Source organism: Palaemon carinicauda, chromosome 25, assembly GCF_036898095.1.
Source record: "Palaemon carinicauda isolate YSFRI2023 chromosome 25, ASM3689809v2, whole genome shotgun sequence".
In the NCBI taxonomy this organism is placed as follows: domain Eukaryota; kingdom Metazoa; phylum Arthropoda; class Malacostraca; order Decapoda; family Palaemonidae; genus Palaemon; species Palaemon carinicauda.
The window spans coordinates 101919200-101944998 of record NC_090749.1 but is presented as its reverse complement, the minus strand read 5'-3'; the positions used below and the strand labels follow the sequence as shown (position 1 = coordinate 101944998).

Genomic DNA, 25799 nt, shown 5'->3' with positions numbered 1-25799 from the left:
GCTACCATCATTTCCCACAATTTCCTGGCCTTTCCAACTGTTCTTCGTCCTTCTCCTTCCGTATTTAGTACCATGCTGACAAACTGTTCTTCGTCTTTCCCTTTCCATATTTACTAACATGCTGACAAACTGTTCCCCAGTCTTGGAGTTCTCGAGATACTGTGATTTTCATCTTTTTCCTAAGGCAAGTATTATTCTGTACTTCTTGTATGAGTAAGAAGACGGAAGGTATCCAAGTTTTGGATTTAATATTCAGATATAAACAGCCTAGTGGGGGCTAGGTAGAACATTCAGAGCAACTTGGCAAACTCTGAATTAAACCTTAAAATTGCCAAATAAAGTTTAAAGTTGCGAAGTTGGATAACAAGTTGTGATAACGAAAGCGTGACCAGAAGTATAGTGGAAAGAAAAGAAGAGAGTACAACTAGGGTTACTGGATGGCACTAGCATCCTACCCGAGAAGAGACAGCAAAATCCTTTTGCCCTAGCCACAGAATATATTTATGTACGCAAAGCTGTCTTTCTTTACAGTCCCTCAAGATGGTACTTGAAATACAAGCATTACTTTGTTTATGAAACTACATAATTTGATCAACTAACTATATTTTTTTTACATTTGAAAATTATACGAACACAGGGCAAACACCCGAGAATAATTTTAATTCTACATACTGTGCATTGCAAGAATCAATATTGTTTTCTAAAAGGCTTGTCAGACATCAGTGACTGGAATATTCAAATAAAACAGATTCTGTTATTAACTTGGGACTAAACACACGTACCAGTTCACTTAACCAGAATGACATCCAACATTTAGATGCGTTGATACTAACGGTAGAGAGTCGATTGATCCATCGACTGGTTAGACAGTACTACATTGAATACTTCTCCCTGGTTACGGCTAATTTTTCCTTTGCTTACACACACCGAATAGCCTGGCGTATTCATTCCACATTCTCCTCTGTCCTCATACACCTGACAACACTGAGATTACCAAACAATTCTTCTTCGCTCAAGGTGTTAACTACTGCACTGCAATTGTTCAGTGGCTACTTTCCTTTCGGTAAGGGTAGAAGAGACTCTATAGCTATGGGAAGCAGCTCTTCTAGGAGGACATTACAAAATTTAACCATTATTCTCTTCTCTTGGGTAGTGCCATAGCCTCTGTACCATGGACTTCCACTGTCTTGGGGTAGAGTTCTCTTGCTCGAGGGCACACTCAGGCCCACTATTCTATTTTAAGTTTTTATACTTTACAGATGAAAAGTCTAATTTAATTTTACCGTTCTTAAACTATTATAAATTTGTTCATAACTTCTCTTGAAGTTTATTTCTTTCTTTCCTTTCCTCACTGGGCTATTTTCCCTGTTGGAGTCCTTGGGCTTACAGCATCCTGGTTTTCCAACTGGGGTTGTAGCTTGGCTAGTAATACATACATATACCAAGGCACTTCCCCAAATTTTGGGGGGTAGCCAACATCAACAAATGAAACAAAACAAAAAGGGGACCTCTACTCTCTACGTTCGGCTAGTAATAATATAAAAAAATTACTTCTTTGAATGATGGGTATTGGTGAAGTTGCCGTGGCTCTATTTACGATCTATTTTTATTGGCCGCTTAAAGTCACAAGGTTTAACAGAGAAAGGGGACCTGAATAGACAAGGCAATTAAGGTATCTTCGGTTCTTCTTTAAACCAAAGGTCCGAGTAGGTGACGGAGAAGTAAGCTCATTCAATCATGAGCACACAGCCTAAGCTACATAATACTTAATGGAGCCATTAACTGATTCCGACCGTCGATAAGACAGGTTGATTATACTGTAATATACTGTGGCACCCTAGCAGTACCAGCTGAACTCAGTTGAGTCCCTTGTTAGGCTGGGAGGAACGTAGAGAGTAGAGGTCCCCTTTTTTTGTTTTTGTTTCATTTGTTGATGTCGGCTACCCCCCAAAATTGGAGGAAGTGCCTTGGTATACGATGTATGTATGTATGTATGTATGATTAAAAAAAATACTTAAAAAGAGACGGTAAAATTCCACATGAACGGTCGAAGTCCAGGTCAGGTACATGTATGAAGCTCGGGAAGAGTAAAGGACCCTTATTTCAGAGCCCTTCTTTCCCTACTAAAGGTACGGAAGCAAACAAGAAAAGGCAAAAATAATAAAATTTATAATTTCAAATCTGCAGAGAAATTACCAATCTTACTACCTTCCAAAGTCTAAACAATTATACACGATAAAAATGGCACCGTTTCTCATATAATGTCTCTCGTTACAGTTCCACCACCTTGACACACAGTACAGTGTATGAGAAACCGAATAACAATTCTCAGAATATATTGAAATATGTCTTACAACCATTAAAAAAAAAAATCACAACACAATCAACTAGTGGGGTGAAGTGACTAAAAAATCTGCAGGTGAAGAGAAACTGCATAAACCTAGAGAGAGAGAGAGTTTAAGAATGTTTGCAGAGAAGGAGAAACTTAATAATGAAAATTAGCGAGAAACAGGTCACAAGGGGGTAATGGTAGATGCTGCCACGAGACTTACTATGGACGGTGGAAGGTTAGAAACAGATGAGCTGTACAAGTATATTTAGGAAGTGGGTAAATCTAAAGGATGGCAGCAGGAAAGAAAAGAGGAGAGACACAGAGAGGGGAAAAAGGTAGCGGGATGATTGCAAAAGACCTGGAAAAAAGAAATGTAAAAACTGATAAATAAAATTTCTAAATGATTATTGAAAATGAATGGAAAATCTTAAACAGGAATTTTGTTGGCAAGTATTTTTGCTCTGTACAGAATTACAAAACTATCCATGTGAGCCTCTACAGCTGAGCATTAATATAAACACTGCCAAAATTAATGTTGAATTGGTTCTTGCTAACACACAATTATAACTTTATCACTGATGCTCACTTTGCCTGCAAACTTTCTTGTGAATCTCTTTATACAAATGACTAAATGAGCCGCTGTTCTCGCCGTAGAGATCGACGGGATGTAACCCTTACTACGGATGAGTCCCGGCACTGATACAATATAATCGAAAGGTTATTTAGTGATCCAACTTATGTACATCATTACTCAGACCAGAAATCAAATCATGTAGAAAATTTTCTTCTCATGCACCTCAGGACACTAGGAATACGTGGACAGTCTCTCAAACATCGGGGAGACGGGAATGAAACTTAGCTACCAAGATGTCACCGATATACAGTAGTTCAAATACTGCGGGAATATATTCTCTACAATAATTATAAAAATACAGTAACTAACATCAAATACATCTTGAATGTTCCATACCATCCTGGTTTTTAAAATTGAATGAAGATACAGTACAAGATGTAGTACGAACGAGAAAATACTTTAAAAACAAACTTGTGGAAAAGCTGTCCAGCAAATAACTGTCGTGAGATTTTAAAAAATTCCTCATTATGATTGTAATTTTAGATTGGCTCAAGGGGAAATATGTTACAAGAAGTTTTGAATAACATAAATATATTGAGAGAACAAGACAGATATCTAAAACATTCTTTGTACACACTCGAGACTATTTTGAAATCCTTCACCGTAACTAGATGCAAGAAATTTAACGAAGTGTTTCAGTGTCGTTAGTAGACCACTTGACAAAAGAATCTGTTACCATTCTTTTAGCATCTTTAATATGCTACAAATTATAAAGATTTCCCACTTGCTGTTGCCTCCCGTTACTTATGAACCTTTGTTACTCAGAGGACCAGACCCTTGAGTATCTAAAGTTGAGGAACTACTTATATACTTTTATTATTAAGTAAATGCTCGGCCCCCTCTCAAGATTCCAGTCATAAACCCTTCTCACGTCCCCTTCCTTTACACAAGTGTCAAATATAAAGTTATACCGAGTTTTTGGAGTTGCTGTTCAGTGAAAAGATAAGAAAATATACTGCATACCCTGTACTTTTATTTACTTTTGTTTGCTGGGTGAAAATTATCGATGTAAAGTCACCGAACGATACTGGATTGGCTCGTGGAAATAACTGCTTTCCGAAGAATACATCAATAGCAAGTAGACTCTAGATAAGTAAAGAGTAAGGAAAGGGTTTTGCTAAAGTGGCTCAAGGTGGTGAATGTATTAAGCTGATTGCTGTAGAGATAAGGGTTGAAAATATAACTACATAGGTGTAATTAAAGCTTTGAAATAAGACGGATATAAAATGTTAAGAAATCGGATGGTTAGGGACGGTAGATGGCAAATGAATAAGATCTATCGAGGTTCCTGTGCAAATGAGAGGTCATTACCAAGCGGTGCACAAGAGGAGGAATACAGTGGTTAAGGATATAGCAAGTGGTAAAAATATTTGAGATGGCTGATGCACAGACAAATTGGAGGACAGGGGAATGGGCAACGGGTAAAAAGCAAGCCGGGACTTAAAAGGATGTCGTGAATCTCTCATACTGTCTAAAGTGTACCACTTAGAGATTGAAGTAGTTCTTCAAAGAACAGTCGACAAGCTATGATCTTGGAATGAAACCTACAATGCTGATAAAAGAGACATCCAAATATAGAATCCAACAACCCTATCAACTCCAACACCATCCCAAAACGGAACGATTCCCTTCAACTGCCGTAGTAAATGAATCAAGTCGTGGCAATAGCGAGACCGCTGCTGGGAGGGGTCTGTCGCAGTAGAGGACCCTACTTTGGGGTCCTGATGGTAAACCTCAAAGGACACCCTTTCCTCAACTTGAGGGTCCTCTTGGTCCCGCATTAAGTCGGCACAAGAATCCTTCGGTTTTAGGAGCCGTAGAGGAGGTTGTTTCGGGTTGCAGGCTGAGGGGCGGATGAGATGGCACCGTCTCCTTTAGCACTTTTCTCGAACAGATCATAGACGGCGGTCTGCGAATCCTCGTACGCGACATAATACAAGACGTCTTTCGGGGATGTTGAAATGAGACCCTTTCTCATTGCATGCCTTCGAAGTTGCTCTCTGTTGTTGTTTCTTATCTCTCGAAATGATCTGTTCAATTAAATTCCAAGACCTATAGTGAATCTCCATCTTGTTTATCCCCAACTTGATAATATCCAAAAAGACAAGTGTATGAGGCAATACTTTTAAATTTGCTCATTTGTAACCCTCCTCTGCCAAAAAAGGGCCTCTTCGTACTGTTCTAAGCCAGAGCAGAGCATTAGAGAGCATCTTTCATTTTATGTCCCATTGGGAACTAAGAGCAAAGGGAAAGCAATTTGACCACCAAAGGATAAACAATAGTTGTCCAGGAAGAGGCCTTCTGGAAACTCCTCCTCTTTATGGTTGCCCATAATTGTGGGTCTACTTGAGTTGACAATTATCTACTGAATTACAGATGGATGCAAAACATAATAATATTTGACTGTAAAGCTGTAAATTTCAAAAAATCTGTAATGAAGTAGCCTACAGATCTATGGGTTAAAAGTATATGCAAATTATATCAAAAGGGGAGGAAGTTTAGAGTCGGTGGTAAGTCAATAATTCAGGAGCAGTGGAAGGAATGAGACTTAGAAAGATGGACAAAATGAGTAATGCAGGTTTTGGAACAGATGGAACTCAAATCGAACGAGCAGAGGTGACCCTTCAAATTCATTCTAGCAAGAAACTCAGGCATTCAGGTACAGAGCATTTGAGTGCTGTGTTTCCTTTTGGTCTTCTCTCGAGTGCAATAAAAAATACTGGGCCACAAAATTAAAATACTATTGTAATATAGAAGGCAAAGCAAATCGAATCAAGAACTGTCACAGCATAGACATTTAACAACGGAAATCCAGCAGTTTCATTTTATTATAAATTTCATCTATTTATCAAAAGATAAATGCATCACACCAAATCTGAAACAGACTCGATGCCTCGAGTAAATGCCACGGTCAACATGACAACGTACTTCGCTTTGCCAGTTACGGTAAAACACACAGAAGTGATTCTCCCACATCGATGAAATTGACAGTGCAAGAAAATCAAATCTATTGTATACATATAATATATAAATGCTTTATGTAAAACATCACTAAAATCGACAACAATATACAAGGAATGATGAACGTCCTTATTACTACGTCACAAGTATAAAAAAGTTTCCGTGAAAACTAGCATTGTCTTTCTATCATATCACCGTAGGTATGTCATCCATTACCAACATACAAAAGCAGATCTTTTCAACCCTGAAATCAGTTAGGAAGGAGTCGTAGCCGCGGAGAAGTTCCCGTTCGTGCTGACCGCCTGCCGCTTCCTGAGCTTCTGCACCTCCTCGGCTAGACTGAAGGACCTCTCGAAGAAGCTGACCAACCGCTCCTCGTTCGCCACGTTTGCCAGAAACTGCTCGAAGGATATGCTCCACTCGGGCTCGGAATTCTGCGACGTGGAGGACGAGGAACAGACGTTGGAGGCGATCGACGCGCTGTCCGTCTCTTTGTCACTGCCGTCGTCATCCGGCGACTTTGGCGCGCTGTTCTTGGCGCTGGAAATGCTCGCGATCTGCGGCACTTCCAATTCCTTCCTGTCCGTTTCGTCCACCGACGACAGTTTCTCCGGTGTTGGAGTGTGAGCGTTCTGTTCCGAAGGTGTGAGGGCATCGAGGGCAGGCACTTTTTTAGACGATTCTAAATGCGTATCTGTGTTGGCACTGCTGTCGGTAGGTGTTGCCTGTTGAAACAAATAAATGACCACGTTGTTTTGTACGTTACACGTATCAAATATAGCGTCTCGTACAAAAGCAGACTCATTTCACTAAGTTTGTTGATCTTTATGTTGATTTAATTGATGTGGTTAAGTCATGAAGGGAAAAATCTAACAGTACTGTATACGGTATACCTCACTAAGTATACAGAATACTATATAAGTAAGAGTAACAGCATAATAAACAGTTTCAAATGATCTATTCACATTCTTAAATAGTATTCAACCATAAGCGTACTGTACTTAGAGAATATTAAATCAATTTCCTTCTCTTCCACAGAAAAGAGTAACTAAACTTCTGTCTAAAAATCAGTGCCAAATTCAAATCTATAACAAGTATCTTTGACAATACATAAAACCAAGACCAAAGACTTTATAAAGAACACTTACGCTTTCGCTTATACTCCTCGAGGTGCTCTCTTTAACTCTTCTTCCGACCTCACCGATTTGAAGCAGCAGAGTTCCTGAAAGGAGAATGAAGTCTCTCATCAGACAGGTCTCTTGAAGGAGGCATCTTAGATGCTGGAGTAGTAATCAAAGAGTACCACTGAACGTTACATGAATACGAGAAAAAGATTTCTACGATGCGTAGAAACTTTATTTCACTTGGTAAATTGTGAATGTATACTCAGCCCTACTTCTGCTTGCGCTACAACACATACTTCTAAATGAACCATTAACCAAAAGTCTATTTAATTTAGAAAATCGTATACGTACTCACAACCCGTTTCTGTTCGATTTCCCGATACGTACCGACTCTAGATAACGACGTGAAGATTTCTTGATTAGTTTCCAGGGCAAAGAAACTATACACAGTACGCCACATGTTGATGAAGTGTTCCTGATTCATCGGGGGCAGGAAGCGCTGTTCGTACTTGCGGTAATCGCGATTGTGTATGGTTGCCATCCCGGTTAGATCGTCGCGGTATGCTTTAAGAAACAAAACAAAAAAAATTCTTTATTGGAGCACTATAAAACATATGATAATTCTTAGGGAGGAACAATAAGCTTTAAGAACAATAACTTTTAAGAACTTTTTTTTATGCTGATAAGAAAGTATAGTACTGTATATCAGATGCAGTATTACATAAACTTAACCCTTATGCAAATCATGCAGCTAAGAAAGTGGAGAAGTTTCTCTTCTCTATGTTAATTCCTCAACAGACCGAGCATCACTAAATTATGGTAGACAGCAAACTCCCTAATGTTATAACACAAGGATAGAACTTTAAAGGGAATCTTATTTATCTAGATTTAAAACATTCAACATCAACAGGGTCCCTTTGTTCAATCACGGTGACAAGCGAACGACCAGTCTGCTAGACTACCGTCATTTCTACAAGTATGTTAAATCACTAATGACTCGCTTACATTACAGGTCTGCAATCTCCCTCTGCCGAGTCTGTAATATTACTTTTAAGAACTGTATCACTAGAAAAATTTACATGGACCAAAGATTGATACTGGAAAAGGAAGAATTAAACAAGGTTGGACGGCAAAGACTACGATGAAACGGCGTGGCTGGCATCCCCCATCCCCGAACCATCCCCGATACGATGTGGTGCCGCCAGTACGCCATTACCTTTCTTGGGGGAATTGTTGGCAGAGTGCTTCTCTTCGTCGGATATGCTCAAGTCCAGCTTCACTTTGCCGAGATCCTCCTCGACGACATCGAAGTACTCCTCAGCCTCAACCGCAGCCTCTTCTTCCACTTCCTCTGTTGGAAATGAGGTCATCATTTGGTTATTAAAATGATCGATCTTGGATGTTAATAGGAATCCAAACTTTTCAGGGATGATATGATTTCAAAGAACATTTAGGTGTGATTTTTAACAGCCTGTTAAACTAACATCATCTGCCAGACAATGGAATTAACAGTAGAAGATAAGTCAGCTTGTCGAAGATCTGTAAGACACAAGTTTACCAAAGAAATGCTTTAGAAAGGTAGTCACCTTGATAACAAGACCGATTCGTAAGTTGAAAGACCCCAGTCAAGCATTATTACCCAAGGTATTCATTAGTAAGAATATAAGCTAAAATACTATAAAATATTTAAATCCTTAATGCGAGAAAAATTTCCTGTGGTGCATTATAGAACTTATTAAAGAATCTCTATAACTTAGGAATTCAATTTGATTCATATTGCTAACTTACTTGACAATGTACCAAAATTGAAGAGGAATGACAAGCAAGCTTTTAAAATGCCCAATATAATTGACCCACGAGTCCTCAACAGCGATTATCTTACTACAGAACAAGTAACATCCCTCATTTAGAGACTGGCTGCAGGAATCCCTTTCAATTGTTGGGTAATTAAAAGAATAAATTGCAGTCCGACGAAAACCAGAATCGTCCGATTAGTGCTCACCCCTTTTCATAGTTTCGACGTCCTCCAAACTGGGTGGAAAGGCGAGATGCAGATAGTAGAAAAGCCGCAGTTTCCTCGCAAAGTCCCCCACGCACAACACGCCGTACAGCCAAGCCACAGATCGGAAGGAGAGCATGTGAGATCCGTCAACATCTAACATCTGGGAGGGGACGAAAAATGTTCACGTCAAATAAAGAGTACAACAAAGTTTATGAGAGAGAGAGAGAGAGAGAGAGAGAGAGAGAGAGAGAGAGAGAGAGAGAGAGAGAGAGAGAGAGAGAGAGAGAGAGAGAGAGAGAGAGAGAGAGATTTATATTCCATGGATGCATTCAGTTTGTATAAAAAAACATGACTACCAACATATATAAATGGCTGGAAAGTGGGTGCTGGAAAGGACACCGCACAGACAGGACTTAGAACTACGTAGACCTACGTTAAAGGTGCTCGTGACGAGGGAATCGGCTCTGTCCCCTTGACCCCAGGGAGAGGCCGCCAGGAAGAGCTGTCGGAACGTCTCGTAACCCAGGGCGTATCCCTCCTGGCCAAGTTGATTCCCCGACATGCTGCGCTGTCTCAACTCCTTGTCGTCTGCGCCGAGGATTTGTTCCGCCCTGACGTACGCAACTAACTCCTGGGGAATGAGTCGGTCATGAAAGAATGAAAAGCTATCGGACGCATCTTTCTCTTATGCCAGGAGAATAAATTAGCGATGAAGCTAAGCATGATGAAATGTTAATGTACAGAGCCATCTAATAGATTTCCACTACGAAAAATTGAAGGCATAAAAAGACACTAAAGTGGTAAATATTTGGACTATGATAGTATTTAGAGAGATAAATAATTTACTGGAGTACAGTATTTTACCCTGTGTTTATAGTATTGATAATAATCTCTACATGATAACTGTATTAGCAAAATTCCTACAGAAGAATAAAGTCAACCCACCTAAAGTTCTCTCCATTGTTGACAGTCAGCTGATTTTGCTAACGCTATTGAGCTATCCTATATTCATATCGAGAATTCTAATTACTATTTTTACATAATACAGGGATTTTGACGAAGGAAAACACTATTTCTGGGCTCAACCTGTGTCGCTCCGTGAAATGCTCTTTAAAGCACCATTTCAAAGGTATAAATACTGCTAAATATACCAGAGAAAAAAGTTGCATGGAATGCCAGGAATATACCCAGCTCGCTCGCCCCTAAAGGGTGTCGGTATTAAAACTGGGTCGAGTGATACCACTACCAGAGGTCCCTTTCCAATTAGACTTCTCCCTCCTCAAAATCCCCCGTTACTACGAGGTGTCGTTCACTACAGCTACTGCCCCCCACCCCCAATCACCACTACCTATACTTCTCCCATCATTTTCCTTGTTAGCACCTGTGAACGTTCTTTTTTAAACCTTTGTTTCATAACACCCAAGAAGTTTTTTAAGTCAAATTTTAAATTTTCATTATATCAACATTTCTCATTCCATTCCCTTAGAGTAAATCTCCACTATACGAACCAAGAGTGCTTTCGTTGGCTGGACGTGCCGTCTCTTAGCAACATCCAAGATGTCACCATTGCATTCGCATTTACTTTCAGTAATTTAGATCATTAACCCTTTTACCCTCAGGCTATTTGGAACTTACCAACCCTTAACCCCCAGGGGTTATTTTTATTCAAGCACATTTTGCAATATATATTTTTCAAAATGCTCTAACAGCCTTAATTTTCGTCATAGAGAGGTCAGGTTGGTCTCATTCTCTTGGAAAATGCCTGAAATTTCTCAAAAAATTATAAAAAAAAAAAAAAAATTTGTAAATAGCAATTTTTTGCAAGGACGTACCGGTACGTCCATGGGGGTAAAGGGATGTGTTTTGTGAAATGTACCAGTACGTCCTTTGGGGGTAAAAGGGGTTAACAGTAGTTTAAGATTTTGTGATTTTTACGGAAAAAAATAACAGCTTAGTGTTAAGTGTGTAAACTACCTCTTGAGAGACCAGACACATGAATGAGGCAGATAACCTGAGGGGCACTATGTAGAGAGAATGCCTTCGCCATGCCAAGAAGTTTTACTTTGCTCTCAACTCCACTGCGTACTTTTGCTTTGATGAATTTTCTTCAAAATCTAAAGGATTTGTTGTTGGGTCATAACCCATATGTCCACGAAATTTCGTTGAAATTGGTTCAATAGTTTTTGAGTAATGTTAAAAAAAAACTTAACAAAATATTTGCCATTACTTTCAAAGTACTGCTGCATACTTATACTTCGATGTACTCGATCCAAAATGTTACAGATTCGAGTAATGTTCAGAAAAAAAAAAATATTTGCCATTACTTTCAAAGCACTGCTACATACTTATGCTTCGATGTACTTGATCCAAAATGTTAGATTCATCCTTGGGCCATACCTAACATGAATACCATTTTTGGTCAAAATTGGTACGGTAGTTTTTGTGTAAAGTTCCTCACACAAACAAATAAATAAATAAATGAGGACAGGGGTGAAAACATACATGGGATAACATTCAGCGCACGGGCAATTTCATCTTAATTTCTTAAAATGATATTTTAATTATAAAATAAATTTTTGAATATACTTACCCGGTGAATATATAATAGCTGCAACTCTGCGGCTCGACAGAAAACACACTAAAAAAACTCGCGAGCGATCGCTATGAAGGTTGCGGGTGTGCCCACCAGCGCCAACTGTCGGCCAGATACCACTCTTGTATGTAAACAAAACCTTCAATTCTTCTCGTCCCGCTGCGTCTCTATTGGGGAGGAAGGGAGGGTCATTTAATTTATATATTCACCGGGTAAGTATATTCAAAAATTTATTTTATAATTAAAATATCATTTTTAAATATTTAACTTAGCCGGTGAATATATAATAGCTGATTCACACCCAAGGAGGTGGGTAGAGACCAGAGTTAATTATGTTTACAGCGTATAAGCTAAGAGTTTTTTCATTTTGACAGTTATCAATATAACAAAACCAAAATAAATAGGTACCTGGTAAGGAAGTTGACTTAGACGATTACTCTGCCTTGTAAGTCTGTCTTCCTCACGGAGCCCAGCGATCCTCTTAGGATGCTGACAGACTCCCAGGAGCTGAAGTATCAAGGGCTGCAACCCATACAACAGGACCTCATCAAACCCCTAACCTGGGCGCTCTCAAGAAATGACTTTGACCACCCGCCAAATCAATCAGGATGCGAAAGGCTTCTTAGCCTTCCGAACAACCCATAAAACAATATTAAAAACATTTCAAGAGACAGATTAAAAGGATATTGGAATTAGGGAAGTGTAGTGGTAGAACCCTCACCCACTACTGCACTCGCTGCAACGAATGGACCCAGTGTGTAGCAGTCCTCGTAAAGAGTCTGGACATCTTTTAAGTAAAATGACGCGAACACTGACTTGCTTCTCTAAAAAGTCGCGTCCATAATACTTTGCAGAGATTTATTTTGCTAGAAGGCCACGGAGGTTGCTATATCTCTAACTTCGTGCGTCTTAACCTTAAGCAAACATCGGTCTTTCTCATTCAAGTGAGAATGAGCTTCTCGTATTAAAAAAATCTGATAAAATATGACAAAGCATTCTTTGACATAGGCAAAGAAGGTTTCTTAACTGAGCACCATAATGCCTCAGATTTCCCTCGTAATGACTTAGTACGAGCTAAATCGAACTTAAGAGCTCTAACAGGACATAATACTCTTTCCAGTTCGTTGCCTACGATCTCTGATAAGCAAGGAATATCAAAAGATTTAGGCCAAGGACGAGAAGGCAGTTCATTTTTGGCCAGGAAACCAAATTGAAGTGAACAAGTGGCTTTTTTCTGTAGAAAAGCCGATGTTCTTACTGAAGGCATGAAGTTCACTGACCCTTTTAGCCGAAGCCAAGCACACTAGGAAAAGTGTCTTGAGGGTGAGATCCTTCAGGGAGGCTGAATGTAATGGCTCAAACCTGTCTGACATGAGGAACCTTAGGACCACGTCTAAGTTCCATCCAGTAGTTGCCAAACGACGTTCCTTAGAGGTCTCGAAAGACTTAAGGAGATCTTGGAGATCTTTATTGTTGGAAAGATCTAAGCCTCTATGTCGAAAGACCGAAGCCAACATGCTCCTGTAGCCCTTAATCGTGGGAGCTGAAAGGGAGTGAACCTTTCTCAGATGTAAAAGAAAACTGCGATTTGGGCTACAGAGGTACTGGACGAGGACACAGATGCTGACTTGCACCAGTCTCGAAAGACTTCCCACTTCGACTGGTATACTCTAATGGTAGAAGCTCTCCTAGCTCTTGCAATCGCACTGGCTGCCTCCTTCGAAAAGCCTCTAGCTCTTGAGAGTCTTTCGATAGTCTGAAGGAAGTCAGACGAAGAGCGGGGAGGCTTGATGGACATTCTTTACGTGGGGCTGACGTAACAGATCTACCCTTAGAGGAAGACTTCTTGGAAAGTCTACCAGCCATTGAAGTACCTCGGTGCACCACTCTCTCGCGGGCCAGAGGGTAGCAACCAACGTCAACCTTGTCCCTTCGTGAGAGGCGAACTTCTGCAGTACCTTGTTGACTATCTTGAATGGTGGGAATGCATATAAGTCCAGAAAAGACCAATCCAGTAGAAACGCGTCTATGTAGATTGCTTCTGTATCTAGGACTGGAGAGCAATAGATTGGTAACCTTTTGGTCAACGAGGAGGCAACGAGGTCTATGGTGGGTTGACCCCAAGTAGCCCAAAGACTCTTGCCCACGTCCTTGTGGAGGGTCCATTCCGTGGGTATCACCTGACCCCTCCGACTGAGACAGTCTGCCAAGACGTTCAAGTCCCCCTGGATGAATCTCGTCAACAGGGAGATGCCTCGAATTCTTGACCATAAGAGAAGGTCCCTTGCGATCTCGAGCAGCGTGAAGGAGTGTGTGCCTCCTTGCTTGGAGATGTACGCCAAAGTTGTGGTGTTGTCTGAGTTGCCTCTACCACTAAGTTTCGAAGAAGCTTTCTAATATCATCAAGGCCAAGTGGACTGCTAATAGCTCCTTGCCGTTGATGTGCATGCTCTTCTGACTTGAGGTCCACAGACCCGAGCATTCCCGACCGTCCAGGGTCGCACCCCAACCCAAATCCGACGCGTCTGAGGACAACACGTGGTTTGGGTTCTTGACTGCTAGGGATAGACCCTCTCTCAAGACTGATATTGCTGTCCCACCATTTCAGGCATGCCTTAACTGGTTCGGAGACTGGGAATGATACCGTCTCTAATGTCTTGTCCTAGATCCAGTGAGAGGCTAGATGGAACCGGAGAGGCAGAAGGTGTAGTCTCCCTAGTGAGACAAACTGCTCCAGGGATGAGAGAGTCCCTACGAGACTGTTCCAACTCCTGACTGAATAAACGTTTCGTTTCAGCATTAGTTGGACTTCGAGCAGGGCTTGACTGCGAATCTCCATCCCCAAATATAGAATAATCTGGGATGGGATCAGTTGGGACTTTTAGGTTGACCAAAAGTCCCAACTCCCTGGCCAGACTCAACGTCCAATGTAGATCCTGCAGACAGCGAAGACTGGACGATGCTCTGAGAAGCCAGTCGTCCAAGTACAGGGAGGCTCGGATCCCCGATAGATGGAGGGATTTTGCCACATTCCTCATGAGCCTCGTAAACACGAGAGGCGCAGGACTGAGGCCAAAGCACAGGGCTCGAAACTGGTACCCCACATTCCTGTAAACAAACCTCAGAAACGGTTGGGAATCCGGGTGTATAGGAATGTGGAAGTATGCCTCCTGAAGGTCGAGAGAGACCATCCAGTCGCCTTCCATAAATGCTGTCAAGACAGCCTGGTAGACTTCATCGTGAAGTTTGTCTTGACAATGAACACATTGAGCGCACTTGCCTCTTACGTACTCCTGCAGTGAACATGGCTGCCAAATCATTGGAGCCATCCCTGAGGGACTTGTTCCTGCAGAGAACGTGGCTGTCAGATCATTGGAGCCATCCCTGAAAGCCTTGTTTATGCATGACATAATTGTACAGCAAAACTTCAAAGGCTCGAAAATAGCTGTGAAGTCGACCTGTAAAATCTTGGAGCGTTTCATGGCCAGGCGCCAGGGAGAGTCTATGAGGTTTGAGAAGTCTATCTGGGCAGAGGCAGGAACTCCCAAGCCGAGAACTTCTCTCGTGTCATATCAGACCCTCGCTCTATAAGCCAGTTTAAAAGAAGGGAAAGCAAAGGCTGTCTCCCCCAAACTCCTCCTGGTGAAAAACCAGTCGCCTAGCAAACGTAAAGCTCTCTTAGAAGAGCGAGAGAGCACTAGCTTATAAAACAACTGCTTCGAAGTAGCTAGGCCTAGTGTAATCTCTGACGTTTAGGCGAACGAGGAGCAGCAGTTACAAAAAGATCCGGACAAAGATCCTTAAAAATCAGCATGATTTATTTAAAGTCCATAGAGGGATAAGCAGCTTTAGGCTCCTCTCCGTCTGACAGAGTCCTCAAGGGAATATCAGTAGTAGGGGGAACAGCAACTTCCTCATCTGAAGGAACCTTGTCCGACAATAGCAGAGTCTCAAGCAAGGGAGAGACCTACCGTGGTGGCAATGCTTTACAAGCAGAGTCCACACGCACTGGTGCATTAGTAGCGGACCAGGACGCAACGTCATGTAACTGCTTGACAGTCTGTGAACTGTCAACAACAACAGGTGCGTGAGGACGCACAGCGTCCACTCGAGACTGCTTTGACCGCCTAGACTGAGCAGTCAAAACAACTCTAGAATGCGGAGGTTGACGCTCAGCGTCAAAACAAGTCAACTCCGATTGTTAGCGAACGTCCTGAACGTCAACAGGAGCATCAGCAAGTGGCCTAACGTCCAAATGTGGCTGAAAATCCACACGAGACCGCATCGAGTGTGGTTCTAAACAACCTGACTGACGTGACTTGGCTACGCCAACGTCAACAGGACGCACAAAGGAACGTTAGGGTGGCTGAAGGCCAGGATCTCAATGAGATAAACGGCTAGGCTCAACGGACTTATCGGCAGAATAGTCTTCCATAAGGGAGGCAAGCTTATTCTGCATGTCTTGCCGTACAACCCATTTAGGATCAACGGGAATGGTTGCGGTAAGAGACGAGGGTAACGTCTGTGACCGCAAAACCTTGCCTACAAAAAGACTCTCGGAGTCTGTGTTACGCTTTTGTTAGGCAGCGAGCAGTCTTCCGATGACTGCATAGGGTCAGAGCTGTCCTAATGGTTAAAACCAGGACGCTGGACCTGTCCTGAAAGGACTGACTTTCGCTTAAAGGGCCTCGAAACCTTGTTCCACGGTTTCTTATGCGAAAAGCCTTCGGATGACGAGGAGAAAATCGTCTCTCTCGCCTTATGGTAGGGGTGATCTTGGTAAGATACACCCGATACCATAGAGGGAACGTCTGTTCGCTGATCAAGGCCTCTCGAACCCATAAGTCGTACGACATTACTTCTCCCCTGGGCTTGGGAGCTTGCAAGAGGTCCCGGACTAGGCGAACGACAGGCACGAACAGACGAACCCTCGGTCGCAACACTGATAACACTTTGCGCAATATCACTTTATCACTACGATTTTCTGTTTTGCACTTATTTCACTGAAATCGAATTTTTTAACAATTCACATTAGGTATGAATAAAACTGATTTCTACCTGAAGCACGCAATTCTACTCTCATCAAAATGTTGTAATTGCGAAATCAGTCGTATAATGTAAGCACATTAATACCAGCAAAAAACAGTAAACATATTTTAAGATAAAAAAATCAGTGGCTGGGGAAGAGACTAAACACTAGTTCATTCAAAACTACGTTTTCAATCTCTCACCGTACATTGCCTTGGGACGAGAATAAAAAACTAAAAACGTTTTATCCTTTCTCCCCGTACAGAGACTAGGGACGAGAGTAACTCGAGAACAACGTTACCCGCTTGGGACGAGATAAAGATCGGAACGTTCTCTCTCCTCTCTCTCTCTCCGTCTCTATCTCTCTCTCTCTCTTGATTTCGCACCTAAGAGAAGAGCCCACTTACGTTTCGTCAAAAAAACAGGTTATTTGACCAAAGGAAAAAACTGAAAGGTTTTTCAATTAAAAAGTTCCTTTAAAATAGAATTTAAAACATTTAAGCTTTGAAAGAAGAATGAACAAAACGTCAGAATCGATTTACTCTTTCTGCAAAGTGAAACCGTGATACTCTCTCTCTATCGTAACGATAAAGCGCAAACTGCGTAGTATAAATAAACTAAACGTTAGTTCATCTTTGAAACAGTACGAAGACTATTCAAAGAAAATCTTTCATAAAATATCTATTAAAAATATTCATTTAATAAGTTTTAAATCATTAGCTCTGTAAAAGCTATTTACGATTGAAAGGGCTCAACGTTGTTTAACTTGGGTTTCCAAGTTAGGACCGCCTACTCTCAGGAAAGGTCGCATATAAACAAATCATTAAAATTTATTTTGATGTTTATTATAAATGGAAAGCTAATCGAAGAGGCCTAATAAAGGCGGTTGAGATATAAAATATATAGAGGAAAATCTATAATTAATTTATAACGTGATAAGATATTGCTAAAAGCCTAAACACACTTCCGTACTGAGGGAAGGGTCGGCCATTTAAAAGTCAAGGAAAGTCCAAAAAACAATCCAAAGTCATCAAAAATTAAATCTATCCAAAAACGAGTTCAAGATTTAAGTTGAAGATAAAACACCTGTACTGCGAAAGCTCAAACCAAAATGAAGTACTTCACCAAATATGTTAAGAAAACTCCAGGTTCTACAGCGAGTATGAATACGTCTTGTCGTCAACGTCGACAGAGAAGAATTGAAGGTTTTGTTTACATACAAGAGTGGTATCTGGCCGACAGTTGGCGCTGGTGGGCACACCCGCAACCTTCATAGCGATCGCTCGCGAGTTTTTTGAGTGTGTTTTCTGTCGAGCCGCAGAGTTGCAGCTATTATATATTCACCGGCTAAGTTAAATATTTAAAAATTATTATTTCATAGTTATTAAGGCAGAGAATGGTGGAATGAAGGAGTGAAGGTAAAAGTGGAAGAGAAAAAGAGGGCTTTTGAAGAATGGCTGCAGAGTAATAGTATAGAGAAGTATGAAAAATATGAAGAGAAAAATGTGGAAGTAAAGCGCAAGGTACGTGAGGCAAAGAGGGCAGCTGACCTGAGGTGGGGTCAGGGATTAGGTCATTCATATGAAGAGAATAAGAAAAAGTTTTGGAAAGAAGTGAAGAGAGTAAGGAAGGCTGGCTCAAGAATGGAAGAGACAGTGAAAGATGGAAATGGAAGATTATTAAAAGGAGAGGAGGCAAGGAAAAGATGGGCAGAATATTTTGAAAGTTTACTGAATGTTGAGGATAACAGGGAGGCAGATATAATTGCTGTTGCAGGTGTTGAGGTGCCAGTGATGGGAGATGAAAATGAGAGAGATTACAATAGATGAAGTGAGGAGAGCATTAGATGAAACGAGAGTAGGAAAAGCATCTGGTATGGATGGTGTGAGAGCTGAGATGTTGAAGGAAGGGGGTGTGACTGTACTTGAATGGTTGGTGAGATTGTTTAATATGTGTTTTGTGTTGTCAATGGTACCAGTAGATTGGGTTTGTGCATGTGTTGTACCACTATATAAGTTTAAGGGAGATGTGCATGAGTGTTGTAATTCAAGAGGTATTAGTTTGTTAAGCGTAGTTGGAAAAGTGTATGGTAGAGTATTGATTAATAGGATCAAGGATAAAACAGAGAATGCAATCTTAGAAATACAGGGTGGTTTTAGAAGAGGTAGGGGTTGTATGAATCACAGTTAGGCAGATATGCGAGAAATATTTAGCAAAAGGTAAGGTGGTGTATGTTGCGTTTATGGATCTGGAGAAAGCGTATGATAGAGTTGATAGGGAAGCAATGTGGAATGTGATGAGGTTATATGGAGTTGGTGGAAGGTTGTTGCAAGCAGTGAAAAGTTTCTACAAAGGTAGTAAAGCATGTGTTAGGATAGGAAATGAAGTGAGTGATTGGTTTCCGGTGAGAGTGGGGCTGAGACAGGGATGTGTGATGTCGCCGTGGTTGTTTAACTTGTATGTTGATGGAGTGGTGAGAGAGGTGAATGCTCGAGTGCTTGGACGAGGATTAAAACTGGTAGACGAGAATGACCATGAATGGGAGGTAAATCAGTTGTTGTTTGCGGATGATACTGTACTGGTTGCAGACACGGAAGAGAAGCTTGGCCGATTAGTAACAGAATTTGGAAGGGTGTGTGAGAGAAGGAAGTTGAGAGTTAATGTGGGTAAGAGTAAGGTTATGAGATGTACGAGAAGGGAAAGTGGTGCAAGGTTGAATGTCATGTTGAATGGAGAGTTACTTGAGGAGGTGGATCAGTTTAAGTACTTGGGGTCTGTTGTTTCAGCAAATGGTGGAGTGGAAGCAGATGTACGTCAGAGAGTGAATGAAGGTTGCAAAGTGTTGGGGGCAGTTAAGGGAGTAGTAAAAAATAGAGGGTTGGGCATGAATGTAAAGAGAGTTCTATATGAGAAAGTGATTGTACCAACTGTGATGTATGGATCGGAGTTGTGGGGAATGAAAGTGATGGAGAGACAGAAATTGAATGTGTTTGAGATGAAGTGTCTAAGGAGTATGGCTGGTGTATCTCGAGTAGATAGGGTTAGGAATGGAGTGGTGAGAGTGAGAATGGGTGTAAGAAAAAAAAAGAAAAAAAAAGAAAAAAAAAAATATATATATATACCTGCTGCTGCCTACGATGCCTTAGATGACCACGGAGGTAGCAGCAGTAGGGGATTCAGCATTATGAAGCTTCATCTGTGGTGGATAATGTGGGAGGGTGGGCTGTGACACCCTAGCAGTACCAGCTGAACTCGGTTGAGTCCCTTGTTAGGCTGGGAGGAACGTAGAGAGTAGAGGTCCCCTTTTTGTTTTTGTTTCTTTGTTGATGTCGGCTACCCCTCAAAATTGGGGGAAGTGACATGGTATATGTATGTATTAAGGTTGATGTTCACATGCAGGAGGTTTAACTGTACATGCAAAAAAGCAATCCCTGTTCTCTAGCCTTGGGTAGTGCCATAGCCTATGTACCATGGTCTTCCACTGTCTTGGGTTAGAGTTCTCTTGCTTAAGGGTACATTCAGGCACACTAATCTATCTTATTTCTCTTCCTCATGATTTTTTAAGTTTTTATAATTTATACTGTATATGAAAGATCTATTATTAATGTTACTGTTCTTAAAATATTTTACTTTAATTTTTCATTACTTCTTTTGTAGTTCATTTCCGTATTTCGTTTCATCACTGGAATGCTTTTCCCTGTTGCAGCCCTTGTAGGACTTTATAAAACCCCGCTTTTCCAATTAGGGTTGTAGGTTAGCTATTGACGATAATAATAAAAGCACTAACATTAAATATTTACCCTAAGATCGATAATAATAAAAGCACTAACATTAAATATTTACCCTAAGATCGATAATAATAAAAGCACTAACATTAAATATCTACCCTAAGATCGATAATAATAAAAGCACTAACATTAAATATTTACCCTAAGATCGATAATAATAAAAGCACTAACATTAAATATCTACCCTAAGATCGATAATAATAAAAGCACTAACATTAAATATTTACCCTAAGATCGATAATAATAAAAGCACTAACATTAAATATTTACCCTAAGATCAATAATAATAAAAGCACTAACATTAAATATTTACCCTAAGATCAATAATAATAAAAGCACTAACATTAAATATTTACCCTAAGATCAATAATAATAAAAGCACTAACATTAAATATTTACCCTAAGATCAATAATAATAAAAGCACTAACATTAAATATTTACCCTAAGATCAATAATAATAAAAGCACTAACATTAAATATTTACCCTAAGATCAATAATAATAAAAGCACTAACATTAAATATTTACCCTAAGATCAATAATAATAAAAGCACTAACATTAAATATTTACCCTAAGATCGATAATAATAAAAGCACTAACATTAAATATCTACCCTAAGATCGATAATAATAAAAGCACTAACATTAAATATTTACCCTAAGATCGATAATAATAAAAGCACTAACATTAAATATCTACCCTAAGATCGATAATAATAAAAGCACTAACATTAAATATTTACCCTAAGATCGATAATAATAAAAGCACTAACATTAAATATCTACCCTAAAATCGATAATAATAAAAGCACTAACATTAAATATTTACCCTAAGATCCTCTTCGCTCAGCAGGCAATCGGGTCCGACGGTGCGCAGCGTGTTTTTCATGGCGGTGTCCTCTAGCAGCTGCACGACGCGGAGGCGGTGCTTCACCCGCAGCCTCTCTATCGCCACGTTCGTTATGAATCCGTAGTTTTTGTAGCCCGACTCGATGATGTCGTTGACTTTCACGGATGGCTGAAGAGGAGGAGGAGAGCTGTCACGAGAACTGGACGTCACAGGGATTTTTAAACTATTCTACATTTGAAAGTAAACAAATTCCGTCAATGAAACGGCTCCTGTCCATTCCAAAACAAAACCTTGTAATGACAACTAAGCTTAATTCCCTTAACCCTTTTACCCCCAGGCTATTTGGAAATTTCCAACCCTTAGCCCCCACGGGTTATTTTTTTTCAAGCACATTTTGCAGTATATTTTTTTTAAATTGCTCTAACAGCCTTAATTTTCGACATAGAGAGGTCAGGTTGGTCTCATTCTCTTGGAAAATGCCTGAAGTTTCTCAAAAGATTATGAAAATTATGCAAAAAAAAAAATGTAAATGGCAGTTTTTTGCAAGGACGTAAAGGTACGTCCAATGGGGGTAAAGGGATGAGTTTTGTGAAACGTACCAGTACGTCCTTTTGGGGGTAAAAGGGTTAATAGAAAAATCTTGTCGTAAAATTCTACCTTGGAGGCTTCCGACGTTGCAGCTTCCTCAGAGACGCTGGCTTTACGTTTCCCGTACTTCAGCTTCTCGACGGTGATGGAGCTCAGGTATTCCGATAGTATCATCATGGCTTCTCCTTCGTCATCACATTCTGAAATGACCAGGATTGAGTTTCTAAGTAACAACTAATGACATTGAAATTCCAATAGTCCAGCAACCGTTAGGAAGTCAACTGCAAAAAAGAAGTCCCTTATAAACCAAAGCTTAATGGTTCTGTACATCTATCAGTGCTTTGGCATACTAGGTGAAGTCCCAAGTCTCGGTCAGTTAGACCATCTTGTACGATGCACTGGTAAATTTAAACAAGAGACAAAATCATCACTTTTAAGTTTACAAGGCCATTTAATTTACTTTTCTAACTATACCTAGTAGCAACTGGATTAACGAATTTGGGACATTAGGGCAAACGTTAGAGCCTAAGAACTCAATCGGCACGCAAGATAACGAGGGGGGTGGAATCCAATGCTGCACCATGAAGTCAGAGCTAGAGGGAGGTTGGACTGCTAGATGAAAGAAAGGAAATGAGAATGGAGATATGGAAAAAGGCTTAAAAAGTAAGTGCAACAAGGGGCCAAAGGAAAGCTGTAAAAATCTTTAAGCAATGCCTGTATTACACAGGCGGAAACTGCACTGTCAGCATTAAACCCTTACGGGATCTAGTAGTTAATGTGCAGATGCAGCAATTCCATTTCTCATTCTTAGGGAATTTTCTTATGACCCCGGGGGACTTGCCCATGCCCCTGGGGACCTGTCCATGCCCCTGGGGACCTTTCCATGCCCCTGGGGACCTGTCCATGCCCATGGGGGCTTTGCCAAGCCAATGGGGACCTGCCCATGCCCCTGGGGACTTTGCCAAGCCCATGGGGACTCACCCATGCCCAAGTGGACTTGGCCATGTTCCTGGGGACTGGCCTACGCCACTTTGATCTTTGCCTAATTTTGATTCCAAGAATTTGCAATGGTAGCGCCGAGGGGCCTCTCCCAAGGTCTCGGGATAGAAAAGAAACGCAAACGTCACACCTTGACGATAATGTAAAGGATGAAATTCTGAGGAGGGAAGGAAACATTGTATGCAGACGCTATCCTGGTTCTACGACTATCACATAAAGAAACGGATGATACCACTAAACATTTTTCAGACTTCGGGAAACAGTAAGTCAGTGGCTGTAAAGAGAAGTGAATCCTATCGATAAAGATGTAGATGTTGAAGAGGATAGCTCTGGGATAAATACAAAAGAACCAATCCAGACTGTCTTGGTAAATTATAGATGCTCACATAAAAAGGTCAGTGTCCATTAGAAACTCCCATACAAAAAAAAAAAAAAATGGTGGAAATTCTCTCATCCTTTCTTCTAAAAATGCCACCTTAAAATAAGCTGATCTACTTCATTAGTCTCTGATTATAAGTTACTTCTTGAATAAGGCATAAATAGGAGGAAGAAAACCAAGGGTCTGAATAAGAAGATTAATTCTAGGAAGGGAAAGAAAATAACATTCATATTTAACATTTCTAATATCTAAAATTTGAATAACTTAACAAAGGTAACACTTTTGACAAAGGGACATTTAGTGATTTTATATTCAGTCTTTGTTGAAATTAGGATTGCAATGCGTGTCCAAGAATGTTTCTCATGTATATTATATCATATCATAACACTAATTTATTGAATGCAAGAGTTGATGGGAGAAGTACAAGAGGAAGGCCAAGGTTTGGGTGGATGGATGGAGTGAAGTAAGCTCTGGGTGATAGGAGGATAGATGTGAGAGAGGCAAGAGAGCGTGCTAGAAATAGAAATGAATGGCGAGCGATTGTGACGCAGTTCCGGTAGGCCCTGCTGCTTCCTCCGGTGCCTTAGAAGACCGCGGAAGTAGCAGCAGTAGGGGATTCAGCATTATGAAGCTTCATCTGTGGTGGATAATGGGGGAGGGTGGGCTGTGGCACCCTAGCAGTACCAGCTGAACTCGGTTGAGTCCCTTGTCAGGCTGGGAGGAACGTAGAGTAGAGGTCCCCTTTTTGTTTGTTTCATTTGTTGATGTCGGCTAACCCCCAAAATTGGGGGAAGTGCCTTGGTATATGTATGTATGTATGCACTAATTTATTGTTGCACCCCCAACCCCCGAGCTATTTATTTCTACCGGCAATCATAATTATCATTATGAAATAATGAATTATATGTCAGTTTCACATAAACTTTCTAAAAACAAATAAAACAAGGAAGAACTAGAAAAAATAATCATTATATATTGGGCAAGTATTAAGTAATACTTCTTTTGTATGTGCATAACCATGTGTCCCTCACTCACTTGGATCTAGTAACATGTGTCTCTCACTCACTTGGATATAGTATCATGTGTCCCTCACTCACTTGGATCTAGTAACATGTGTCTCTCACTCACTTGGATATATAACCATGTGTCCCTCACTCACTTAGATCTAGTAACATGTGTCCCTCACTCACTTGGATATAGTATCATGTGTCCCTCACTCACTTGGATATATAACCATGTGTCCCTCACTCACTTGGATATAGTAACATGTGGCTGCCAGTTGACAAGCAGCTTTCCATGCCAGCTCTAATAGAAATACACACACTAAAGGTAAATTGAGTAAAAACAATAAAGATTTCATAAAAAATAGCTTACTTTCCAGTACATCTTTGTTGGCATTCAAGATAGCAAGGGCCACCATGAAGATGACCCGCGCGCCGTCGTAGAAAAAACAGTCGACTACATGAACGGCTGCTTCGAATGGCATCACGCTGAAAAGTTCAAAATAAAACGACGATTTCATTCTAGAAATTGTTGATTTTCAGCGTCCTACTGTACCTACTTTCAACCCTGTCTCAAGTATTGCTTACACAGATTCGTGAAGATATCCAATGTCGTTACAAAATTTTTTATTTATACTATTACAGAGAGTAGAGGTCCCCTTTTTTGTTTTTGTTTCATTTGTTGATGTCGGCTACCCCCCAAAATTGGGGGAAGTGACTTGGTATATGTATGTATGATTACAGAGTTGTTTAACACCAATTATCAATTTGAAATCTCTTACCAAAGAGTTTGCTTTAAAGATTAATTTTTTTGGAAGAAGTAAAACTTGGAATTTCAACCGATTTAAAAATGGCATAGAACAGTTGTAACAGTACAAAAATCTGACAAAGAACGGTTGTAACCGTAAAAAAAATCTGGTAAATAAAGCTTGAAACAGTTTAAAAATTACCATTAGTCAAAGAAAGCTTGTAATATTAAAAAATTTGCCAAAAGAAGGTTGTAACAGTAAAAAATCTGGCAAAAGAAGTTTGTAACAGTAAAAAATCTGGCAAAAGAAGATTGTAACAGTAAAAAATCTGGCAAAAGAAGTTTGTAACAGTAAAAAATCTGGCAAAAGAAGTTTGTAACGGTAAAAAATCTGGCAAAAGAAGTTTGTAACAGTAAAAAATCTGGCAAAAGAAGTTTGTAACAGTAAAAAATCTGGCAAAAGAAGTTTGTAACAGTAAAAAATCTGCCAAAAGAAGTTTGTAACAGTAAAAAATCTGCCAAAAGAAGTTTGTAACAGTAAAAAATCTGCCAAAAGAAGTTTGTAAGAGTAAAAAATCTGCCAAAAGAAGTTTGTAAGAGTAAAAAATCTGGCAAAAGAAGTTTGTAACAGAAAAAAATCTGCCAAAAGAAGTTTGTAACAGTAAAAAATCTGGCAAAAGAAGTTTGTAACAGTAAAAAATCTGCCAAAATAAGTTTGTAACAGAAAAAAATCTGGCAAAAAGTTTGTAACAGTAAAAAATCTGGCAAAAGA

General features: G+C 40.2%; 1 protein-coding gene across 1 annotated transcript in view; it reads right to left on the bottom strand.

The window, feature by feature from the left end:
* Window positions 1-2150: 2150 nt before the first annotated feature.
* The window catches only part of Tbc1d8-9 (TBC1 domain family member 8/9), an 83512-nt gene continuing 59863 nt past the window's right edge, over window positions 2151-25799 (bottom strand). The window contains exons 15-23 of the mRNA XM_068349357.1: window positions 24653-24768; window positions 21970-22100; window positions 21292-21480; window positions 9487-9684; window positions 9054-9213; window positions 8268-8402; window positions 7439-7615; window positions 7076-7149; window positions 2151-6652 (exon numbers count right to left, since the gene is read on the bottom strand). Of these exons, the coding sequence (XP_068205458.1) occupies window positions 6182-6652; window positions 7076-7149; window positions 7439-7615; window positions 8268-8402; window positions 9054-9213; window positions 9487-9684; window positions 21292-21480; window positions 21970-22100; window positions 24653-24768 (1651 nt within the window). The 3' untranslated portion in view covers window positions 2151-6181. The remainder of the gene's footprint in view (window positions 6653-7075; window positions 7150-7438; window positions 7616-8267; window positions 8403-9053; window positions 9214-9486; window positions 9685-21291; window positions 21481-21969; window positions 22101-24652; window positions 24769-25799) is intronic.